Source organism: Hemitrygon akajei, chromosome 5, assembly GCF_048418815.1.
Source record: "Hemitrygon akajei chromosome 5, sHemAka1.3, whole genome shotgun sequence".
In the NCBI taxonomy this organism is placed as follows: Eukaryota; Metazoa; Chordata; class Chondrichthyes; order Myliobatiformes; family Dasyatidae; genus Hemitrygon; species Hemitrygon akajei.
Window position 1 is genome coordinate 175,438,739 of NC_133128.1, and position 25,496 is coordinate 175,464,234.

The 25,496-nt window shown below is 41.7% G+C and overlaps 1 protein-coding gene across 1 annotated transcript in view; it reads right to left on the reverse strand.

The window, feature by feature from the left end:
* Positions 1–16,994, reverse strand: part of LOC140728499 (rho guanine nucleotide exchange factor 25-like) — a 45,621-nt gene extending 28,627 nt beyond the window's left edge. The window contains exons 1-4 of the mRNA XM_073047302.1: positions 16,910–16,994; positions 9,344–9,470; positions 7,234–7,300; positions 2,830–2,933 (exon numbers count right to left, since the gene is read on the reverse strand). Coding sequence (XP_072903403.1) covers positions 2,830–2,933; positions 7,234–7,300; positions 9,344–9,411 — 239 coding nt within the window. The 5' untranslated portion in view covers positions 9,412–9,470; positions 16,910–16,994. The remainder of the gene's footprint in view (positions 1–2,829; positions 2,934–7,233; positions 7,301–9,343; positions 9,471–16,909) is intronic.
* Positions 16,995–25,496: the final 8,502 nt, after the last annotated feature.

Below are 25,496 nucleotides of genomic sequence, written 5' to 3' on the forward strand. Positions count from 1 at the left end.
CCATTTATACAGCCTACCCCATCAATCTGCACAGGGACCATATGAACAAATGAACATAAGATGGAAATTCTGGAGTTACCAGGTGCTCTCTGTTGTGTATTTTCCACCAGCATCACCACTTTGGACTTCATATCAACTCTAGATGCAGATTGTAAACTTGTGGCAATTCATTTAAATGGAGAGTTACAACTATGAGGACTCAGTTAAATGTTTTCAATTGTTAAGTGTTTCAGAGTTTTCAATATTCTTCTATCATTTAAAATATTCTTAATAGTTTTATTTTACTAGATTTGTATGTTTAAACTGTGTGTTCTGATGAAAATAGAATAATCTGAAAATAAATCCACATTATTTGCTTTAATCTGAACAAAATCAATTGATGAACAATGTATAAATCATGAATAAATATTGTATTGCAACATTAACTCCACTATTGGCATTCAACAAACATTTGTCACCTTCAAAGTGATTTAAATATTTCAGACGTGCAATTTTCAAATAATGAATACATCAAAATAGCTAATAACTAACAATGATTGAATTCGAAGCTGTAAAAATTCAATTATCACTTTAGCTTTGCAGTACGGAAAGCTTTTTTTAAATTGTTTTTAAGGCCTCATCTCACAAAATTTCCATAATCTCTCATATAGAGATATTTTGTTTTACTGATTCAATCAATGGTGTTATTTGTTATGTTTTGTAACTTCAAAACATCAAACTAATGGAAAGAAAAAACACAGATGCCGGGATGCATGTATACGCTTAGTGTCTCTTTTAGTGAGGTGTGCACATATGATGTGGTGGCATAATGACGTATGCCATTCATGTACTTTTGCGTTGCTTACTTAATTTAACTATATTATATATATATACATACTTAGTGTAATTCACAGATTTTTTTTCTATACTATCATGTATTGCATTGTACTGCTGCCATAAGGTTAACTATTTCATGACTTATGCTGGTGCTATTAAACCTGACTTTGATTCTGAATTTTGGTCTTAAATTATACAGTATGCTTGTCATTGAATGTGTACAGCAAAGATTCATTAGACTGGTTTCAGGAGCAATGAATTTGCTATAGAAAGAGAGGTGGATTAAAGTAATATTTTCTGGAGTTTTGAAGAAGGTGGTGATCTATTGAACCTTACATGGATCTTCCAGGGCTTTACAAGGTGGATGCAGGTTGGACAACACCCTGGCTGAGGAGTCTGAACAAAATATTCACAGACTTTGATAAAGGTATAGCAAATTGCAACGAGGAAATACTTCTTCCCTGTCCTGGAGGGATACAGAGCTCATTCCAAACAGGATTGACATATTTCTGGATATCGTGGGAATCAAGGGAAATGCAGATGATTCAAGAAGATGACGCTGTTACTAAATGTAGTAACTTGGCAGAGAAATGGCAGAGAAGATTGGAAGGGTAAAGTGTCCTAAATTTCTCCGAATTCTAACTTTCTTGTGCTCTTATGTCTGTGATAACTTCTGAAAGTTGACAGGTTCTTGTGACTGGGCACAAACTTTGGATTATGGCTGATTAGTACACATCAGCTATATTTTAGATGAAATAGTCATGTGATTTGACATATTTTCCTGCTTAATGTCAAGGTTAGTGGACTGGTTTCAAATGTTATTTGTCGCAGGGTGTTGCAAGAGTCAAAGTTCGACTGGAAAATCCACACGAAGGGATTAAGCCAAGTGATTACCTGGAGTAGTTATTACTACAGGTAGATTGTTTATAAGTTAGTTGTTAACTGCTTACTTAATATGTGATGCATAATTACTAGATGGAGAAGAGGGCAATTCATTATGGGATAAAATGCTTTTTAAAATTGCTACTTGGATGAGATACTGAAAAGTGACTTACGGTCAAGGAAGCATAGAAGGAATGCTTAATGGCTCTGTGCCAAGTTTGCAAATGATACAAAGACAGATGGAGGGACAGGTGATTCTGAGGCTCTCAGACAGTTTAGAATAGGTAGGGAAGTGGCAGATGGAATACACTGAATGGTAATGCACTTTTGTAGAAGGAATGCAGGCCAAGTCTATTTTTTAAACAGGGTGAAAAATTCAGAAATCAGAGTTGCAAAGGGACTCAGGAGTCCTCGAGCAGGATTCCCTAAAGGGTTGAGTCTGTGGTGAGGAAGGCAAATGCAATGTTAGCATTCATTTCAAGAAGGCTAAAGTATAAAAGCAAGGATGTAATGCTATATAAGGCATTGATCATACTGCACTTGGATTACTGTGAGCAGCTTTGGGCCCCTTGTCTAAGAAAGGATGTACTGGCATTGGAGTGGGTCCAGAGGAGGTTCACGAGAATAATTCCAGGAAAGAAAGGGTTAATGTATGAGGAACATCTGATGGCTCAGGGCCTGTATTCGCTGGAGTTTAGAAGAATGATGGGAGAGCTCATTGAAAGGCCTAGATAGAGTGGGCATGGAGAGGACGAATAGGAGTGATGCCTCTTTAGAACATTTTTAACCAGAGGCTGGTGAATCTGTGGAATTCATTGCCACAGAATGCTGTGGAGGCTAAGTCATTGATTTTATTTAAAGTGGTGGCTGATAGGTTCTTGATTAGTAAAAGGGGTATGGGGAGAAGGCAAGAGAATGGGTTTGAGAGGGATAATAAATCAGCTATGATGGGATATCAGAGCAGACTTGATGGGCTGAATAGCATAATTCTGCTCCTATCTCTTACAGTCTAATGTACTAAAGAAAAAGGAATCAAGATATTTGCAGAAAAATATCAGATAGAAATAAATTCTTCAAAAATGACCGATTTGTCACTTGAGCAATAGTTATCCAAAATAATGTTCCACATACCTCCTGTGCCAGTCGTAAATCTGATGAATATTTCCAAAAATTATCTTATCTTTGCCTTTCATTTCATCTGGAACTCCTTTTTCTTCAATCTTTTTCATGTAACCCTGAAATACACGGAATAGTCAGATTGAGCACATAGATTCTCAGACACAAGTTGTAGAGAATACGAATCATAGACTCTCACAGCATGAAAATGGGCCTTTCAGCCCATCTGGTACTTACCCGTCTAACCTAATCCTATTTTCCCAAATTTAATGCATATCCCTTAATCTTTCCTATCCATGTACCTGTCTAAAGTATTTCTTAAATATTGTTCATGTACCTGCTTCAGCTGCTTCCTCTGGCAGCTCAGTTAATTACTTCTTAAAGGAACCTGCCTCCACCACGTCTAATTCCAGCCACGGTTGTACAAACACAAATTTTTTCACACATCTCTCTTAATTCCCTTCCTCTTTTAACATTTTCTTTACAACTAGTCCTTGATCCCTGTGCCAAAAGAAACGGCTTCCCACTATTCACTGTCCACACTTCTTTCCAGTGTGTTCACTTCTATCAGATCTCTGCTGGCCCTTCCCTTCTCTAAAGGAAACAGGTGCCAGCATTTTACTCTGTTCTTGTACCCAGAAACTATCATTGCGAATCTTTCTTGGACCATGTAATGGTGTAATGTCTTTATACCCTTCCTTTATTGAAGCATCCAGAATTTAACACAACATTCCAGTTGGGGTTGGACCAGTATTTTATAAAGGTTCAACATGACTTCCATGTTTATACCCCTATTGGTAGAACCCAGAATTACAATAGACTTATTTACTGGTTTCTCTACCTGCCCTGCCACTTCTAGTGATCAGTGTACCCTTGGAGTCACCCGGGACTACACTTACTGGAATTCAGAAGACTGAGAAGAGGTCTTATACTGATAGAAACATATAAAATTATGAAAGGGATAGATAAGATAGAGGCAAGAAAATTGTTTCCATTGGTAAGTGAGACTAGAACTAGGGGACATAGCCTCAAGATTCATGGGAGTAGATTTAGGACGGAGATGAGGAGGAACTGCTTTTCCCAGAGAGTGGTGAATCTGGAATTCTCTGCTCAATGAAGCAGTGGAGGCCACCTCAGTAAATATATTTAAGACAAGGTTGGATAGATTTTTGCATAGTGGGGGAAATAAGGGCTATAGGGAAAAGGCAGGTAGGTGGAGATGAGTCCATGGCCAGAACAACCATGATTTTATCGAATGGTGGAGCAGACTCGATGGGCCAGATGGCCGACTCCTGCTCTTATTTCTTATGTTCTCATGTTATGTTCACCCATGTACCCCAAAGCCTCTGCTGTAGGCCCCCTTCATTCTCTATAGCCTCCACTCATTCCTCCTACCAAAATGCCTTAATTCACACTTTTCATGTTATACTTCATATGCGTCCTAATTTCCACCAATCTGTTCATTTTGTGCTTTGATTTATCACCATCCTCTTCACTTCCTTCCAATTGAAAAGAGTAATTGTTCACCACAATCTTTTCCTGCTTGTTACTTCTTAGTCAACTTGGTGTCCATGCAATCAATGATTTTTTTATGCACGTGCTTCAAGATTGATGATAAGAACCTTTGGGAAGCACACATGCACAAACTGCATCCACTGCATTACCCTCATCAACTTCAATCTTTACTTCATTTTATCAAAATTCCATCAAATGTGTTAACTATGACTTGCCTGTAACAAATTTGTGCTGGCTAACCTTAATCCAGTTGATCTCTGCTCCTATCTGTGTCGTAGACAGAGACTCTTCCTCCAACCCTCATCTGCCTTCTGTTAGAAGTGCCTTCTAACTTAAAACCTAAGCTCCAAATTAGCCAACAGGATGAGAGCGATCTTTCCAGTAGATACAAATAAAATCATTGTTTGGGAGGCACAGAGAGATTTCAGATGCTGGAATTTAGAGCAAAAAAAATAATAGGCTGCTGGAGGAAGTCAGTGGGCCAGGCAATCATTGGATAAACATGAGAAATTCTGCTGGAAATCCAAAGCAATACACACAAAATGCTGGAGGAACTCAACTGGCCAGGCAGCATCTAATAAACTGTCAAAGTTTCAGGCTGACACCCCTCTTCAGGACTGGAAATGAAGGGGAACGATGGAAGAGTAAAAAGGAGGGGGAGGGAGGGAAGGAGGATAGCTAGAAGGTCATAGGTGAAGTCAATGCTTCAGTTCAAGCCACTGCATCAGGACTGAGAGGGTAAAGTGTAAATAGCCACTGCAGAGGTGAGGAGGAGGTGTGAGGCGGGAGCTTGCAATTGATAGCAAGACTCGTGTGAGAATAGTTTGATGGGCAGATGGAGTGGGGGGAGGGAAGAATGGAGACTGACGGAGGCTGGGAGTGATAAATGGAGGTAACAAAGAGCTACAGATTAGGTAATCTGATAACAAAGAAAATGAAGATGGGAACCAGATGACTACACAGATGGGAACAGTAGTGGAGGGGATATGGGATTGAGTAGTTTAATTATGAGGGGAAATACAGTTGGAACTAGGTGAGTGAGGGGAAAGCAACAGATTAGCAGAGGGGAGGAGAGAAGTTTAGGAAGAAGGGTTTTTGTGACAGGTCCTGGGTTGATAAGAAAGAGCGAAGAAGGAACAGGGATTGAAGATAATCAGAAATTGGACAATTTAGTGTTCTGTGTTCATGCTTTTCGGGTTGTAGGTGCTGTTGTTCTAGTTTGTGTTTGGCATCACCTAGGCAGTGGAGGAGGCTGAGGACAATCGTGGGTGTGGGGGTGAGGAGGGGAGTTAAAATGGCTTACAACCAGGAGATTGGGGTGGCTACTGCAGGCAAAGCACCAGTGCTCGCAAAGCGGTCACCCTGTCTCACTAAGAGCAGCTGACAGAAACACTGAAGAATGACATCTGATACTGAGCACAGTCGCAGGGAAGCAGCATGTATCATTAGGGACCCCCATCACCCAGGTCACGCTCTCTTCTCTCTGCTGCCACCAGGAAGAAGGTACAGGAGCCTCAGGACCCACACCACCAGGTTCAGGAACAATTATTAACCTTCGGGCTCTTCAACCAGAGAGGGTAACTTTACTCTTCACTCACCCCATCACTGAACTGTTCCACAAGCTATAGACTCACTTTCAAGAACTCTTCATCTCATTTTCTCAACATTTATTGCTTATTTATTTATTATCATTTTTTCCTCTTTCGTTTTTGCACAGTTTGTAGTCTTGTGCACATTGGTGTAGTCTTTCATTGATTCTATTATGTATCTTTCTTGGATATCCTGTTTATGAACACAAGACAATGAATCTCAGGGTTGTATATGGTGACATATATGCACTCTGATAATAAATTTACTTTGAACTTGGTAGATTAAAAGATAAGGACTAGGGAACTCTGTCTCTATTTTTATAGGTGGGTGTCAGAGAGAGAGCAGAAGTCCATTAAATGAAAGAGACATGGGTGCAGTCTCCTTCAGCCTCAGGAGAGAAAGCTTAGAAGCCTGAAAAGGGAGCCATTTCACATTTAGAGACCTGATGAGGTGGGATGGAGGGGGGGGGGGGGTGTTTCAAGGCAGGGGAAGTGGTCTAAAAGGGGAGAGAGATGGTTGAGGGTAGTGTTTGGCGTGGTGTTGGGCTGTGAGATCAGAGGGTATTGGGGAGACAGCACTGTGGACCTTTGCGTTTGGGTCGCCTTGAGTTTCTGATTGCAAGCTCTGTCCTCAGCCTTCTTCACTGTCAAGGTGAGGCCAAATGAAAACTAGAGGAGCAGCATCTCATATTCCACCTGGGTAGTCTACAACCCAATGTACAAACAGTGATTTTCCCAATTTCAGGTCACCCTCACCCCACCTCTGCTCCTTTCTTTCTTTTTCTGATCTAGCCAGGTCCTCACACACTTAGCCTTCTCTCCAATCCTTCCCAATCCTGTTATCCAATATCTTTCCCTTCTCTCACACAGGTCCTTCTGCATTTCACCATATATTCAACTGAATGGGCCCACCTATCCCTGCCGCCCACTGTTCCTAATTGTCCAACACTCCTTCCTTACCTGGTTCCTCTCATCATCTCCCTTCTTCCCAGATTCCATCATCTGCACTCCTTTCTTGTCTCCATTTATCAGGCCCCAGCCTTTATCTCTATCTCCATCCCTCACTACTTCACCCACCTCCTTTAGCCCATCCTTCCCTCCTTGCCTGGATCTACTTATTGCTTGCCAACTCCCGTCTCTCCCCTCCCTCTGACCTCTTTATAATGGCTGTCTCCCCTTGATACTCTCAATCCTGATTCAGGGTCTTGGCCGAAAATGTTGCCTTTACCTTTACCTCCACAGATGCTGCCTCATTTGCTGCATTATTCCAGCAGTATTTTTTTTTGCTCCAAGTAATTTCATTGGCTTATCTTACCTCTACTATGGTTCCCAAGTCTCTCACATAAATCTTCTCTGTTTCAATAAGTTCTTTTAGGACGTAACTGAAAGAGGACAAAAAAATTGTGCTGGTCAAAAGAATGGTATTTGTGACTTTGGACCAAGTATCCCCTGAACCAATGATATCCAATCTGATATCCAATGGCATCATCAGTAGGTTTGTGTTCTAACTCTGTGGAACTGATTAAATACAATTTCTCTTAATAAGTTGATTTTTGGAAATCCATCCATCAGTAATCAACCCAATAATAATCATCAAAAATCATCCTTGGTGTTTTCTGGAAGGGGATGGCACCGGCAAACAACGTTATCAAGGGTGATATCCTCAAGACAGTTCACAAAGCTATTTCTTTCACTTCTTTTGTGTCTACTTTTTATTTCAAATGTCGTTCTGCTGCTGTTCGAGCCTGTTATCTGCTGCTCAGCAACAATGGTCTGCATTCTGGTGATGTGATTTCAGGCCAGATTGTGCAATCTGGCGCCCTGTTTCCACGAGGCTGCGAGTGATGTGTGCGGCACGGAGGCCAGGAAGCCTGGAGATGGGGTGTGAGCCCCCGATCGACTGAATTTCTCACCAATCTCGCCGATTTAAGTGCCGAGGAAGATTGAATTCATCGAGGCAGGTGCGGAGGCCAAGCGGGTGTTCAGCGCCATCTACCGCCCTCTCACTCGCTGCTGCTGGAGGAAAGTGTCTGTTCGTGATGGTTTTTCTCTCCCTCTGGCCTGTTGCTCCCGAGGTAAGGTCCTTGCGTCCAAATGATCTCTTTCTCTCCCTTTCTCCCTCGACGCTGTCAGAGGATGGCGCTGGAACAAAGTTTAATTGTCGTGGTTTGTGGATAGGACTCTATTTCATGTTGCGATGTGCTTCTAGATTTTCTGCTCATTCTTTTCCTTGCTGCTGTTTTTGGGCGATTCAAATCAGCGTGCCTGGCAGACAACGAACGCTGAGCTGAACTGAAATAAACCTTTTGATTTTGTGGTTCATATTCTGTCTTTTTCACTCATGCTCTTTGTTGCCATTTGTGTGATTTGTCTTTATTGTGCATATTGGGGGGGGGGAGGGGTTTGATGTTTTCTTTGAATGGGTTCCCCGGTTCTTCTCTGTTTTGTGACCGTGGGGAAGTTGAATCTCAGGCTGTAGACTGTACATGTCCTTTGATAATAAATGTGCTTTGAGTCCTGTTGTTTCTGGAAGAGAGTTTTAAACTTCTACGCCCCTTTACATATAGAACAGCTTCCCAACTTCTCTCCTGGAAGAGGTGATTAATTTTCAATTCACCTGTGTATAGCTAGTCTCACTTGTATATACATTAGCTATCTCTTTGAGCCCTGGGATAGTAATCTTGTAAACTCAGTAAAATCAGCCTTCCAGATTCAAGGAAAAAAATGCAATTTGACCCTGTAATTTACCTCAGGTTTTCAAGGCTCACATATTCCTCCTTAAACATGCCTTGAAGGGAATACGATACTCCAGGTAACCAAGATTATACACAACAGTGAATTTTTAGTCGTTATCAAGTAGTTCTTAAGTGGAGTTACTGTAAATCATATCGAGAGAGCTTGGAATGAGCAGGGCTTTTTGTATATTCCATTATAACCAATCCTCCAAGAAGATGACAACTTTGTCGTGGTTTGGAGGCTTGCTTGCCTCAATAACCCAGAGAGCTATATTGGCTGGAGTCAGGGCTCTATGCTTTGGGTATTGGAAGGGTCATCCATGCCAAACAGGTCAAAGGGCAGAAGCCAGACTAAGAGTGGTTCACTGTTCCTCCAAGTTCAGGGCTAACAACCCTGACTGGTAAAACAAAATTGTTGCGGAAACAGCAATGAAGAATCCTTCTAAATCTGAGTGTGATGGTATTCCTGAGTTTTCTCCCAGGACTTGCGTGACTGACAGTAGTGAAAACTGAGAAGAAGCTATTGACGTGATGGAGAAAGCTCTGAACACCATCGTGCAGTAAGTAAGTAAAATTATAACCAATGCAACAAGACAAGAAAATGTGTAACTTCCTGGAGAAGATATCAAATCCCAATGTACATTTAAAAGTTAACATTACATTTTATTAAAAAAATAAGAAAAAGCTTACTTTCTGCCTTTAAGTGCTTTGGCCTGATTTTCTTCATCAGCTTCACTGGGTGACTTTGCAGAATTCATTGAATGAGAACCGTAGGAATCTTTCAATTAATAAATAAATAACAATCCGATTCCGAAGTCTAGAAAGAAATAAATGTTGACATATGTAATTTTTGGTAAAGGTGAACAAGATGGGGTGGCACTGCAGAGTAGCGGTAGGCACAATGATTTACAGTACCAGTGGACAGGGTTCAATTCCCACCACTGCCTGGAAAGAGTTTGTACGTTCTCCCTGTGACCGAGTGGGTTTCCTCTGGGTGCTCCGGTTTCCTCCCACAGTCCAAAGACATACCAGTTGGTAGGTTAATTGATCATTGTAAACTGTCCCACAATTAGTCCAGGGTTAAATCTGCGGTTGTTGGGTGGTGCGGTTCGAAGGGCTGGAAGGGCCTATTCCGCGCTGTGTCTCAACAAATTCAAAAAAACAAACAAATAAATAAATATCTGTAGGCATTAAGACTTAAGGAGTTAAACTGGATTCACCTGAAAATGGGTAGTGATGCAATGCAGGGAGCACCAGTGAGCACACATGATGCCCCTATGTAGCCAGTAACTAACATTACTTATGGTATCGGAATCTTTCAAAGAAATGGTGCATTGTGTTTGTTAGATTGGCTGGCAATGTTGCAGGAGGTCCTATTACAACCCAGCTCATGCTCCCTTCTTGATGTTGCCATTAGGAAGAAGGTACAGGAGCCTCAGGACCCACACCACCATGTTCAGGGACAGTTAGTACCCCTCAACCATCAGTTTCTTAAACCAAAGGGGATAACTTCACTCACCCCATCATTGAAATGAACCCAAAACCTGTGGACTCCCTTTCAAGGACTCTTCATCTCATTTTCCTGATATTTATTTATTATTATTATTATTTCTTTCTTTCTCTATTTGCGTTGTTTCTTTGCTCACTAGTTGAATGCCCTAGTAAGTGAGATCTTCCATTGATTATGGTTATTATTCTATTATGGATTTACTGAGTATGCCCACAAGTAAAGTGAATCTCAGAGTTGTGTGTGATGATGCATATGCACTTCAATAATAAATTTACTTTGAACTTTGAACTAATGATGATTGATGATGGGAAAAAGGTTTGTAACACGGTTTCCTGATATCTTGGAGAAAGGGTGGAAGGACATGGGCACAGCAGGCTCTCCAGCGCACAGTTAGAACAAAGAGAAAATAAATTTCCACAAGAGACACAATCAGGAATTTAGTCAGGAATTAATCAGGAAAGAGGGAGAGGGGGAGACAGGACAGAGGGGGAAGGAAGTAAGGGGGGACAGGAGGAAAAAAGCAGGGAAGAGGGGACAGGGTGAGGGTGAGGAATAAGGAGAGGGTGTAGGGCGAAATACCCAGAACCAAGTGCTGGATGAAGTCAGCAGGTCAGGCAGCATCTATGGATAGGAATAAACAGTCGATGTTTTGGGCTGAGATCTTTCATCGTGATCGGAAAGGAAGGGGGAAGAAGGTGGGGGGAGGGGAAGGAGTAAAAAGCTGACAGGGGATAGATGAAACCAGGTGAGAGGGAAAGTTGGTGGGTGGGGAAGGGGGGGAAGGATGAAGTAAGAAGCTGGGAGGCAGAAGAAGTAAAAAGCTGAAGAGGAAAGAATCTGATAGGAAGGGAGAGTGGACCACGGGAGAAAAAGAAGGATGAGGAGCACTAGGGGGAAGTGATAGGCAGGTGAGGAGAAGAGAAGGGGTAAGAGGAGAACCAGAATGAGGAATGGAGAATAAGAGAAGGGGGTGAGGGAAGAAGTTACCTGGAAGTTAGAGAAATTGATGTCCTGGCCATCAGGTTTGAAGCAACCTGGAAGGAATATTAAGTGACCTCATCGTGGCAGCAGAGGAGTTTCGAAACGGACATGTGGCGATGGGAATGGGACCTTGAATTAAAATGGGTGACCGCTGGGAAAACTCACCTTTGTGTTGGACGGAGCCAAGGTGCTCGATGAGGCAATCTGCCTTGGGTTGCACTGATGTAGAATGAAGCTGCACTGGTTACAGGAGATGACTCTGACAGACACCAGGTGAAATGTTGCCTCTCCCGGAAGGACTGTTTGGGGCCCTCGATGGTAGTGAAGGAGAAGGTGTAGGGGCAGATATAACACATGTCCTACTTGCAAGGGTAATTGCCAGGGGGGGAGATCAATGGAGAGAAACCAGTGGACAACGGAGTCACGTAGCGAGCAATCCCTGTGGAAAACGGAGGAGGAGGAGATGGATAGATGTGTTTAGTGGTAGGATCCTGTTGATGATGGCAGAGGTTATGGAGGATAATGTGTTGGGTGTGGCATCTCATAGGGTAGTAGGTAAGGACAAGGAGAACTCTGTCCCTATTATGGCAGCAGGAAGATGGGGTGAGGGCAGATGTGTGGAAAATGGAAAAGATGTGAGTGAGGGCAGCATTGTTGGTAGAGGAAGGGAAACCCTGTTCTTTGAAGAAGGAGGAGAACATCTCAGATGTTCTGTAATAGAAAGATCATCCTGCGAACAGATGTTGCAGATGGAGTAACTGAGAAATGGGAACTGTAGTTTTACAATTGACAGGGTGGAATGAGGTAGAGTCTGGATATGGAGACAGGGATATTGAGAAAAGGGAGAGTGTGTTGGAAACGGACCAAATAAATTTGAGGGCAGAGTGGAAATTGGAGGCAAAATTGATGAAATTGATGAGCTCAGCATGAATGCAGGAAGCAGCAGCAATGCAGTCACTGATGTAGCATAGACAGAGTCGGGGAGCATTTCCAGTGAGGGCATGGAATGTGGAATGTTCCACGTAGCTGACAAAAAGGAAGGCATGGCTGGAGCCCACGTGGATGCCCATGGCTACACCTTGGGTTTGGAGAAAGTGAGAGGAGCCAAAAGAGAAATTATTGTGAGGATCAGTTCTATCAGATGGAGAAAAGTGGTGGTGCTGGTGAACTGCTTAGATCCTGTTAGTTAGAAAGAAGCAGAGAGCCTTCTTGATGGGGGATAGGAGTGTATAGGGACTGGGCGTCCATGGTGAAAATGGGGCAGTCAGGGCCAGGGAACTTAAAGTGACTGAAGTGTGTGAAGTGTTACAGATACTGATGTGAGGGACTGAACCAACAGAAATACACACATATAATCTTTTGAGACAAAACTGTGCAAACTAGTAAGGGAAGAACCATTGTTCAGAATTTTTCTTGAATTGTTTTCTTTTCAGACAACAAAAAATGCAACCTGCTGCCATGGTGGGTGAGAGGGTGGGAAAGGGGCTTGTTTTTCTGTTGTTTTTGTTTTGCTGAACACCGCGGGCATGCTACGTTGGCACCTGAATGTATGGCAATACTTGCGGATTGCTCACCCTTCAGTTGTTTTGACTATTAATGCAAACACCGGATTTCAATGTATGTTGTGATGTAGATGTGATAAATCTGAATCTGTATCTACCTTAGGCTATAACATAATATCTGAAACACCGAGTATTAGTGTACTGCAGCTCAGGAAAGGGCCAAGTTCAGTATAGACATTAGCATGCCTAAAGGTGACAGTTCACACTAATTCTGTTGCCGATAACTTTGATGTGCTTGACTGCAGGAAAAATAATCAGTAAAACACTTGTTACTAACCTGGAAGTAGTCGTAGAGATTACTTGCATCATACTTGAATAGCTTCTTTATATTCAGCCCATCAGGACTGCAACTTCCCTTCCTTTCTCATCTCTTAATCCTTGCTTTTTTTCTCTCCTTATCTCTGTTCCCTCTAAACTGTGTGATTGTGCCATTCTGAAATGCTCTGGTGCACGTGCACAGAGTTTTCTTAACATTTTAACATTTAAAGTACCGTGCTGTTTTCAAACCATTTAAAAATTTCCTGCTCAGAGCAATGGTAGGTTTGTGCAGTTGTAGGAAAATTAAAGGGAACGTTGCTTCTTATGTTCCTGCTTGTCATCTTCTTTTGTAAGTGGAAAGGGCATTGTTCATGATGGCAAAGCTGGACAGCATAGAGTATAGTAGAGTATCCGATTCAGCCAGCCAAGTTCATCAATCAGCATGTTCCTGAGATTCTGCATTCTACGTTTGCATGAGTTAACAATCCGAGTTGCAAGATAGCTTTGGCCATCTGATGGTTTGCATTGTTGCACTGAAACAGCGATCTGCTGCAGAATGAATGCATCACCACCACTCATGAGACAGGGCTGTGACAGACTCTTTGGAAAAGACCTGCTCTATTTGGCTGAGTGGCTCTCAAGATTTGTTGGGGCTTCATGTAGGCTATAGAATCGGGGAATTAAATCATTTTTATTTAGGTAGTCAGAATCAGAGTTAGGTTTATATCATTGGCATACTGTGGTGAACTACATATACCTGTCTGGACACGCCCCCCCCGCTGACTGCTCCTGTGGCTCCTCCCACAGACCGTGGCTCCTCCCATGGACCCCGGTATAAAGGCGATTGGAGACACCGCCCCGGCCTCAGTCTCCAGGATGTAGTATGGTGGTCAATTGCTGCTTGTTCTTTTTTCCAGCCAATAAAAGCCTATATCTCGCCTCACGTCTCCGAGAGTTATTGATGGTGCATCACATAGGTTGTGAAATTTGTTAACTTTGCAGCAACAGTGCAATACAATACGTGATAATAGAGAGAAAACAGAAACTGTGATTACAGTAAGTACATATATGCATATAGTAGTGAGGCAGTGTTCATGGGTTCAATGTCCGTTCAGAAAATGGATGGCAGAGGGGAAGAAGCTGTCCCTGAATTACTGAGTGCGTACCTTCTTCCTGATAGTAACAATGGGAAGAGGGCGTGTCCTGTGTGGTGGAGGTCCCTAGTGATGGACGCCGCCTTTCTGAGGAATCGCTCTTTGAAGACGTCCTGGAGGCTAGTACCCACGATGGAGCCGACTAGTTTTACAACTCTCAGCAGCTTACTTCGATCCTGTGCAGTAGCCACTACCTCTCCCATTCCAGAGGGTGATGTAGCCAGTCAGATTGCTCTCCATGGTACATCTGTAGAAATTTGCGAGTGTTTTTGGTGACATACCAAATCTCCTCAAACTCCTAATGAACTATAGCTACTGTCTTGCCTTCTTTATAACTGCGTTGATATGTTGGGTCCAGCTTGGGTCCTCAGAGAGTTCATTACGTGCTAACCAAGAACTTGCAATCAATTGGATTCTGCCTAATTGGAGACCTTACAATTCTCACGAAATGCTGCTGCGAGTTCTTCCTGCTCCTCTGACCAGACAGAGTGACGTGAAGTTGAATAGACAATCTCAGTGATTTCCCTCACGCCACAGAATCGTACAAGTTGTGAGATCTGACTCATTTTCCAGCCACTAGCCCGGGAGCCAGGTGCATAAAAATTCATCATCATGATCACCTTTGTAGATGTTGGCAGAGTTTTGCCTTGTCTTACTCTAAGGTTGTAGTTGCATTTATAACAGTTGATTGGATTTTAGTGATGATATCAATTGGCAATTAGGTTCAGCTTGGAGATTTGCTCTCTGTTGGGATACTGTTTGCCCCGTGTCCTCATCCTTTACCTGACACCTTTCCCATTCTTGCAGTCATGCTTTGATCTCATGGGACAGGTAGTTTATGCAGAAACCTTGGAGCTGTTGCAAGTGTCACTCCAGTCTTCAAGAAGGGAGGGAGGCAGAAGAAAGGAAACTATAGGCCAGTTAGCTTAATTTCAGTGGTTGGGAAGATGTTGCATTTCATTTTTACAGATGAGGTTCCAGTGTACTTGAAGGTGCATGATAAAGTAGACGAAGTCAGTACGGAGTTCCTAAGGGGAAATCTTGCCTGACAAATCTGATGGAATTCTTTGAGGAAATAACAGGCAGAATGGACAAAGGACAGTCAGTGGACGTTGTTCACTTGGACTTTCAAAAGGCCTTTGACTCGAGGCTTCTTAACAGGATAAGAGCCCATGGTATTACATGAAAGATGCTAACATGGATAGAAGATTGGCTGACTGGCAGGATGCAAAGAGTCCGAATCAAGGAGGCCTATTTCGACTAGTGGTGTTACACAAGGGTTGATATTGGGTCCACTTCTTTTCAAGTCATTTGCGAATGATTTGAATGCCAGAATTGAGGGCTTTGTGGCCAATTTGCGGAAGATACAAAGATAGGTGGAGGGGCAGGTAGTGTTTAGGAAGCAGGGAGTCTGCAGAAGGATTTGGACAGACTGGTAGTGTGGGAAAAGAAGTGGCAGATGGAATATAGTGTCGGGAAGTGTACGGTCATGCACTTTGGTGGGAGGAATAAGGGTGTAGAATATTTAGTAAACAAGGAGAAAATTCAAAAATCAGATGTGCAAAGGTACTTGGGAGTCCTTGCGCAGGATTCCCTAAAGTTTAACTTGTTGTTTGAGTCGTTGGTAAGGAACACAAATGCAATGTTAACATTCATTTTGAGAGGACTAGAACATAAGAGCACGGATATGATGCTGAGGCTTTATTAGGCATTGAGGAATTTTAGGCCCTTTATCTAATAAAAAAGGTGCTGGCATTGGAGAGGATCCAGAGGAGGTTCACGAGAATGATTCCGGGAATGAGAGGGTTAATTTATTAGGACCCTTTGTTAGCTCTGGGCTTGTACTCTTTGGAGTTTAGAAGAATGAGGGTGGATCTCATTGAAATGGATTGAATATGGAGATGATATTTCCTATAGTGGGTGAGTCTAGGACCAGCGGTCACAGACTCAGAATAGAGGGATGTCCATTTAGGACAGAGATGAGAAGGAATTTCTTTAGTGAGAGGATGATGAATCTCTGGAATTCATTGCCACAGGTGAACATTTATTGTTTTCTTGATTAGTCAGGGCATCAAAGGTTACACGGAGAAGGCAGGAGAATGGAGTTGAGTGGACTCAATGAGCCGAATAGCCTAATTCTGATTCTATGTCTTATAACTAAGATAAAGACACCTAGCACATGTCACTAAATTCTTTTCAGCCATTAATAGCTTCAAAATCGTAAGCAAGTATCAAAACTCAAAATCTTATCTGAGGACAAAGATAGCAATTGTTCATTTCTTCGAGACCTCCTATTTTAAGACTGCTGCTGTCTAAGTTTGTCCCGAAATACTCTTAATAGCAGTTCTGTACCAGCCATTATGCATCTGGTGTCCTTTCAATGGTATGTAAATCATGCTGTAAGAAGGATTGCTGTGTTCACATGCAGTATATGGCAACGTCCAACATAAGCTCAGACAATGTCTGGAGGGAATAATTGATATGCTGCTTGGCAACAGAGTTATTAAAAGCAAATTATTGTATGTGTCTACAATTTTCTTCATGTTTAAATCAAATGAGTTGTAGAATTCTTGTTTCTGCACAATTACAACATAATTCAAAAATAATACTAGCAGAAGAGTGTAACTCACAGTAACAGAATAACAATTAATTCAAAACAGATCACAGGCAACTGATCACAGTGCAAACTAACAGAGAAAGCACTCAGAGGATACAAGGAACCAAAGTTTAGGTATATCATTTTTATAGACATAAGAAAACATTATATTACAGTAGTTGAGTTTAAACTTACCAAGAATTTCAAAGCTTAACTACAGTAAGCTCCAAATTTTCCAGTCTTTAGGTACAGCAGAATAAGCAATTAGAGTGTTGTTCTAAAATGGCCTCTATGTGTCAGGAAATAGGAGGACATATGCAAAATGATTTGGACTACCTTGCAAATATTATTCATTATAAGATAGCATTGGCTCTGACAAGAGCACATTTGTTTGCATGAATTATGCATACCTTTCACTAAACAAATGTAATATATAGTCATGGACTTCATATTAAACCCAATAAGTTACACAAGGCAGCAGCACGCTGAATATAATCATGTTTCAGCAGTTTCCAGCAAGATATAATTACAAAATGAAACTTAAATGCAAAACATGATTCTACATTGTGCATAGGTTGTTGATGAAATTTTGACCTGCACAACAGGTTAAATGAGTCTTTCAGGAAGCTCACAGGTTCTATTACAATTAAAAACAAAACTTTTGTTGGTGGGGTTCAGAAAGACTGTCTCTTCAGCTCTTCAAAACCCCCACTTCCTTGGTTTTATGCCAGATCATCTTATTCTGGTGGAAACAACTGAGGAACGAATTAGAAAAGTTCAAATAAGAATTTCTAGTAGTAGTTTAAAATTTGTGTATTTTCAGAATCAGGCTTAATATCACCAGCATTTATTGCAAAATTTGTTAATTTAGTGACAGCAGTAGAATGCAATACATGATAATACAGAGAAAAAATAAATCATTCACAGGAAGTGTGTATATATATAGTTAAATTAAAAATGGTGCAAAACAGAAATAATATAAAAACATGAAAAGTGAGGTCGTGTTCATGGGTTCAACATCCATTTAGGAATTGGATGGCAGAGGGAAGAATTTTTTGAAACCTTGTATTCTAAGTACTTCTGGCTTCAGACGTTTAAAATCATCAGAATGCAAATTGCTTTATAATTATAAATCTTCAGAACTATTTTTCAAATTTTGCAAGGCTCCATTGTTTAAAGCTGAATAGTAAATAAAATCTTTGGAACTAGAAAGTGCAACATGAATCAACATGAACATATCAAAGCAACGAAGGATTAATAAGAGCAATAAAATGGGTTGAGCAGAGTATGGTAAAAGTAGGCAAAATTTAGAACATAATACAAGTGCAAGAAAATTGAAAGGAAAATTGGGTTCTCAGTAACAGGGTAAATGTGAATGATTATGGAGACTCAAGAAGTGGCTGTTGCTGGAATGTGGAGCAACATATGAAATGCTAAAAGAACTCAATGGGTCAGACAGGATCTACAGTGGAAAATGGGGAGTTGACATTTTGGGTTGAAACTCTTCATCTGGATGGAAAAATAGAGAGAAGGAAGCCAGTATAAAAATGTGGAGAGAAGTGATGGAGCAGGAGCTGGGAGGGGATCTTAGAGTGGGCTAAAAGGTTGGCATAACATCTTGGGCTGAAGGGCCTGTACTGCTCTATATTCTATGCAATTTGTGTTGAATGTTAACAATAAGGAATTTATTAATTTTTTTAGGCCTGTTTTTCTATCAGTACAGCCGTTAACATAATTTTTTTTCCAGGTTCTCGTATTTTTGCGGGTCTATTTAAAAAAAAATTAAAAGTCAATGGTCACAGACAAAATTAATTTTTAAGAATGATGAGAAAAATTGCCTCTGCATACAAAGCAATCTGCAGATGTGGTGGATTTCTGGCTACATTGGAATCATTTGTTATTAGTTCCTGTTACATGTGATTTAGTGTAGCATTTCAACCACGTCATTCAACCAGCATAAATAAAACCAACAGAAAAAGAATTGTGTACACTTTTGGTTTGATGCCATTTTATATGTGAACAATGTAATTGACATATTACTCATTTTTAAACATGTGACTGAATAAAAGTGTAAATCTGTGCATTAAGCGGGTATTCACTTCCACTGGCTACACAACAATTTTCTTTTGAAGTGTTGCTTCCTCAGAATTTTTTTTGTTTATGATTAACTGCTTGAAGCTGAACATAAATATAATTTCAGACTATTTGTACCATGTAGGAATTTGGAGAAACAAGAAATTAACTTCTATTAAATATATTGTATTTAATTGCATAATGGTGCTGACTCTTGGCATCAGTTATTTTGGGAAACGTCTGTCTCAAGTATTGAAATCCTTCATGGAAATTTATAACCTTTCTAAAATCCGTCCTGCCATGCAGCATCCACCCTGCCCAAGCATGCCTGGTCAAGATATAAAACCTTTCAGCTTACATTCTGAGCAACATTTTAATTGTCTTGAATTATGAATTGGAATAACAAATATAGGTAATTTCAAACCAATGGTGCATGATAGGGAAATTTCAGAGTGATTTTCAGCAGCTCGAAGTCCATAAGGTACATCCAAAAATATTCAGCAAGCAAAATATTTGTTTTCCGGATTCCAATATAACACTTTTTACAATATTTATTTTGATAAGGCTAAATGGCTCTGAATTCACAGTTCTCTTTATTAATACTTTATTTGCTTTGGTTGAAAATGCAGAAGTACTTTTTATTTTATCCACTATATGCTTAAAGCAAATGCCCTCATGTTTTACCAGTTCAAAATAATATATTGAAGCTTACTGAACTTATCCTGATCTCATTCCTGTAAAATTACATCCTAAAGCAGTCAAATCAATTCCGTGATTATTCAGGAAAACACACTCAAGGTAGAGAAGTAAAGAGGGGACTTCCTTTATTTCCTGTTTACAGTTTATGAGGGATATCATTTCAAACTTCTTTGATTATAGATTTATAGTTGGACCATTTTATGACAGCAGCTCCCCCTGTTCCAAAAAAATCTCTTTTGCTCCTTTGATTTCCCTGCAAATCACCCTCTGTCAGCACATTGGAAGAGCAGTTACAGCCACATATATAAAATTTTGCACAACATTCAGGCTTGGGCTAATACGCATGAGAAGGGCTATAAGAAAGGAAGGATCTCAATATTTGTTTCCCAGAAGTAACTTCGGTAATGTCAGTCAATAACTATTGACTATCTCGATAAGAGTCAGAGAATTATAGAAATGTACAGCACAGAAACAGGCCCTGGCAGCTTACCCCTTTCATGCCAACAATAATGTCCTGGGCTGTACACCATCTGGTCCAGGTGACTTGCCTACCTTTAGACCTTTCAGTTCCCCAAGAACCTTTTCTCTAGTTATAGTAACTTCATGCACTTCATGACCCCTGACATCTAGGACTTCCACCACACTGCTAGTGTCTTCCACTTACTAATTTCGTCTGGCATTTCCTTATCCCCCTTCCCAGCCTTGTTTTCCAGCTTTCCAATTTCCACTTTCTCCTCTCTTTTACACTTTATGTATCTGAAGAAACCTTTGGAATCCTCTTTAGTAATATTGGCTCACTTACCTTCATCTTTACCTTCATAATGACTTTTTAGTAGCCTTCTGTTGGTTTTTAAAAGCTTCCCAATCCTCTAACTTCCTATTATTTTTTGCTCTACTATAGGCCTCTCTTTGGCTTTTATGTTGGCTTTGACTTCTGTTGTTAGCCAAGGTTGTATCATCTTTCCTTTAGAATATTTCTTCCTCTTTGGGATGTATATATCCCGAGCCTTCTAAATTGCTTCCAGAAACTCCAGTTGTTGCTGCTCTGCCATCATCCCTGCCAGTGTTCTTTTCCCATCAATTCTGGCCCACTCCTCTCTCATGCCTCTGGAATTCCCTTTACTCCACTGTAATACTGATACATATGCCTTTAGCTTCTCCTTCTCAAATTTCAGGGTGAATTCGATCATATTATGATCACCAGCTCCCAAGGGTTCTTTAACCTTACGGTCTCTAATCCATTCTGGTTCATTGCATAACACCAATCCAGAGTAGCTGATCACCTAGTGGGAAAAACTGCTCTAAAAAGCCATCTCATAGGCACTCTAGAAATCCCTTCTCCTGGAATCCAGCATCAACCTGATTTTTCCAATCTACCCTCATACTGAAGTCCCCTATGACTATCGTAACATTTTCCTTTCGGCATGTATTGTTTATCTCTCTTTGTAATTTGTAGGCCACATCATTACTACTGTTTGGGGGTCTGTATACACCTCTCATCAAGTCTTTTCACCCTTACAGTTCCTTAGCTCTATCCACAATGACACCTTCCAACCCTATGTCACCTCTTTGTAATGATTTGATTTCATTTTTTATCAACAGAGTAACACTACCCCCTTTGCCTTCCTGCCTGTCCTTTTGATACAATGTATATTGTATCCTCTGGCTAGGATCTTTGTGTCCTCGTTGTCCATAGGAATGGTACTGGAGGATTGGAGGGAGGCGAATGTTGTCCCCTTGTTCAAAAAAGGTAGTAGGGATAGTCCAGGTAATTATAGACCAGTGGGTCTTACGTCTGTGGTGGGAAAGCTGTTCTTAGAGATAAGATCCATGGGCATTTAGAGAATCATGGTCTGATCAGGGACAGTCAGCATGGCTTTGTGAAGGGCAGATCATGCCTAACAAGCCTGATAGAGTTCTTTGAGGAGGTGACCAGGCATATAGATGAGGGTAGTGCAGCGGATGTGATCTACATGGATTTTAGTAAGGCATTTGACAAGGTTCCACACAGTAGGCTTATTTAGAAAGTCAGAAGGCATGGGATCCAGGGAAGTTTGGCCAGGTGGATTCAGAATTGGCTTGCCTGCAGAGGCAGAGGGTCGTGGTGGAGGGAGTACATTCAGATTGGAGGGTTGTGACTAGTGGTGTCCCACAAGGATCTGTTCTGGGACCTCAACTTTTTGTGATTTTTATTAACGATCTGGATGTGGGGGTAGAAAGGTGGGTTGGCAAGTTTGCAGATGACACAAAGGTTGGTGGTGTTGTAAATAGTGTAGAGGATTGTCGAAGATTGCAGAGAGACATTGATAGGATGCAGAAGTGGGCTGAGAAGTGGCAGATGGAGTTCAACCTGGAGAAGTGTGAGGTGCTACACTTTGGAAGGACAAACTCCAAGGCAGAGTACAAAGTAAATGGCAGGATACTTGGTAGTGTGGAGGAGCAGAGGGATCTGGGGGTACAAGTCCACAGATATCTGAAAGTTGCCTCACAGGTAGATAGGGTAGTTAAGAAAGCTTATGGGGTGTTAGCTTTCATAAGTTGAGGGACAGAGTTTAAGAGATGCAATGTAATGATGCAGCTCTATAAAACTCTAGTTAGGCCACACTTGGAGTACTGTGTCCAGTTCTGGTCGCCTCACTTTTGGAAGGATGTGGAAGCATTGGAGAGGGTACAGAGGAGATTTACCAGGATGCTGCCTGGTTTAGAGAGTATGGATAATGATCAGAGATTAAGGGAGCTAGGGCTTTACTCTTTGGAGAGAAGGAGGATGAGAGGAGACATGATAGAGGTGTACAAAATATTAAGAGGAATAGACAGAGTGGACAGCCAGCATCTCTTCCCCAGGGCACCACTGCTCAGTACAAGAGGACATGGCTTTAAGGTAAGGGGAGGGAAGTTCAAGGGGGATATTAGAGGAAGGTTTTTCACTCAGAGAGTGGTTGGTGCGTGGAATGCACTGCCTGAGTCAGTGGTGGAGGCAGATACACTAGTGAAGTTTAAAAGAGACTACTAGACAGGTATATGGAGGAATTTAAGGTGGGGGGTTATATGGGAGGAATTTTTCGAGGGTCGGCACAACATTGTGGGCTGAAGGGCCTGTAATGTGCTGTACTATTCTATGTTCTATGTATGTTCTATATGCCTGGACATTAAGCTCCCAGCTATAATCTTCTTTCAGCCATGATTCAGTGATGCCTACAACATCATATCTGCCAATCTGCAACTGTGCTGCAAATTCACCTACCTTATTCTGTATATTGTGCACATTTAGATATAGCACCTCCAGTCCTGTGTTCATCCTTTTCGATTTTGTCTGCCTTTTACATTGCAGCTCATCGTTTTGACTGCAACTTTGCCCTATCAATGGCCTCTCCTCACTGCATATCACCTCTGTTTGTAAACCAGCGACCTCATCTACTGCACTATTATCTGCCTTTCCTACGATACTCTTGCATTGAAATATACGCAGCTCAGGACCACTAGTCACACTATGCTCAACCTTTTGATTCCCAACTTTGTCTGAGGTCTTACCAACATCTGCCTCCACAACTTCTCCACTAACTGTTCTGACACTCTGGTTCCCATCCCCTGCAACTCTAGTTTAAACCCCATCACACAGTATTAACAAACCTTCCCGCTGGCATATTAGTCCCCTTCCAGTTCAGGTGCAAACGACCCCTTCTGTACAGGTCCCAACTTCCCTGGAAGGGAAGCCAATGATCCAAAAATCTTATGCCCTCCCTCCTACACCAACTCCTTAGCTACGTATTAAGCTGCATACTCTTCCTAGTCTTGGCCTCACTAGCACGTGGCATGGGTAGCAATCCTGAGATCACAACCCTGGAGGTGCTGCCCTTAAACTTAGCACCTAACTCCCTGAACTCCCTATGCAGAACCTTGTCACTCACCCTACCCATATCATTAGTCCCTACATGGAGCACAACGTCTGTCTGTTCTCCCTCACACTTGAGAATGCTGAGGACTTGATCCGAGATGTACCAAACCTCAGCACCTGGGAGGCAACAAACCACCCAGGAATCTCATTCTCGCCCACAGAACCTCCTGTCCATTCCCCTTACTAACGAATCCCCTATCACCACAGTGTGCCTTTTCTCCCCCCTCTTTCCTTCTGATCACAGAGCCAGACTCAGTGCTAGAGATCCGACCACTGTGACAACCACAAACCCCCACCCCCGACAATATCCAAAGTGATATATCTTTTGTTGAGGGGAATGGGTACACTGCCCTGGCTCCTTAACCCCTTTCCCCTTCCTGACTGTCACCTAGTTTCCTGTATCCTGCACCTTGGGTGTAACTACCTCTCTGTATGTCCTTATCTATCACCCCTTTCAGTCTCCCAAATGATCTGGAGTTCATCCATTTCCAGCTCCAGCTCCTTAATGCAGATTGTTAGAAGCTGCAGCTGGATGCACTTCTTGCAGTTGTAGTCTATAGGGACTATAGGGACACTGGAGGTCTCCCTGCCTTCCCACATCCTACAAGAGAAGCGTTCAACTATCCTGCCGGGCATCTCTACTATCCTAGCTGAGCAGATATAAAGAAGGGAAGGGGAAAAATGTAACCTAGAGCTTTTCTTTTCTTTTGCTTTCCCTGACTGAAGTCTCTCTTCATTGAAGCCTCAAAGAGCTGAAGATCACCACCCTGACTCTGTCCACTCAGACGATGGCCACTGCGCTTTCCCCTGCCACCCTTTAATTTGCTCTTGTTAATCAATCCCAAATGCCGATTGATCGCCGGTCAAAGCTCTTTTTTGCTCGAGACGGTTTAGCCTGCTCAAAGGTTAGTATTTTCTGAACATCCTTCATTTGAGGAAATGCCTGTGCAATTGAGAGTTGACAGATCATTATCGGCACTTTTCAGATCCATGACTTCTACCACCCTCTAGGGCAAAAGCAATAGGTGGATGGGAAATCATCTTCAAATCACTCACCATCTGACCACTCCCTGAGGGAACATCATCACAAGCTGCAGCGAATCAGGAAGGGGGTCACAACCATATCCTCTACGTCAATTATGAATCAGTTTTGAAATAATTTCTGCTGAATAATTAGAAGAGGCAAATCCTTTCAACTGTTCTGTTTTCACAAACCTCCCCTAGTAGTATGGTCAGAGGGTCATGTGGCGGTAACTTCTCATTTGCACTATTTGGGTGAGGGCCCCTGTGCATCTGCCAGTGCTTTATGTGGTGATGCGATTGAGCTGCTTGAATGCCAGATGCAGATGGCTTTGCTCATGACTTCACCTCTTCCACTTTGCACATGGTAAAACACTAAGATGAAGGATGGGTCCCAGCTCTCCTACCCCTGTTCTTCTCGCTGATTCTATGGTGGCAGTTGATCTGCAAGAAAGAGTGGCAAACATTCAGAGTCCTCAAGCTTGATCGTCCTGGATTGGAGCTGCCTCATGATGCCAATTATCCTCTGCACAAGAGTGTCACATGCCATCTCACATTGTGCACTATGCTTATTATCAAAACAGGATTCTACTGCATTTATTTTCTCTAAATTAGCCTCTCTTCCCCCTCAGGCTTACCAACTTCATGTTTAAAGCCAAACAACAAATATCAGCTAATAGAGACCTTGGCCTCTATCAAAGCTGCGCTCTACCCCTCCAAAGTTAAATAGATAATGCCCATTCATTCTGTTTTATCCTTTCTCATAAAATTGTCATTCATTCTGCAGGACTGGCAAGCAAATCTCACCCAAACTGGATTTAAGAGTCAGCAATCTAAAATAAAATTCCAACTCATTTTCAACACTAATCAAGTTCCTTTCTCAAAGTCTTATTATTGCTGTAGCTGTAATGATCAAGTTGAGCACAGCTCAGGGTCAATTGTTTGATTGGTTTTTGATTGGTTCATGAACTGCAGGCCACCAAAAGATTTTCCCACTTAACCTTTACAATTTATTAAAAATCTTTCATCTGTTTTAATCTAAGCTGCAGTACAAAAAGGGTAATATCCCGATAGTCAGTATTGGTGGAATATATG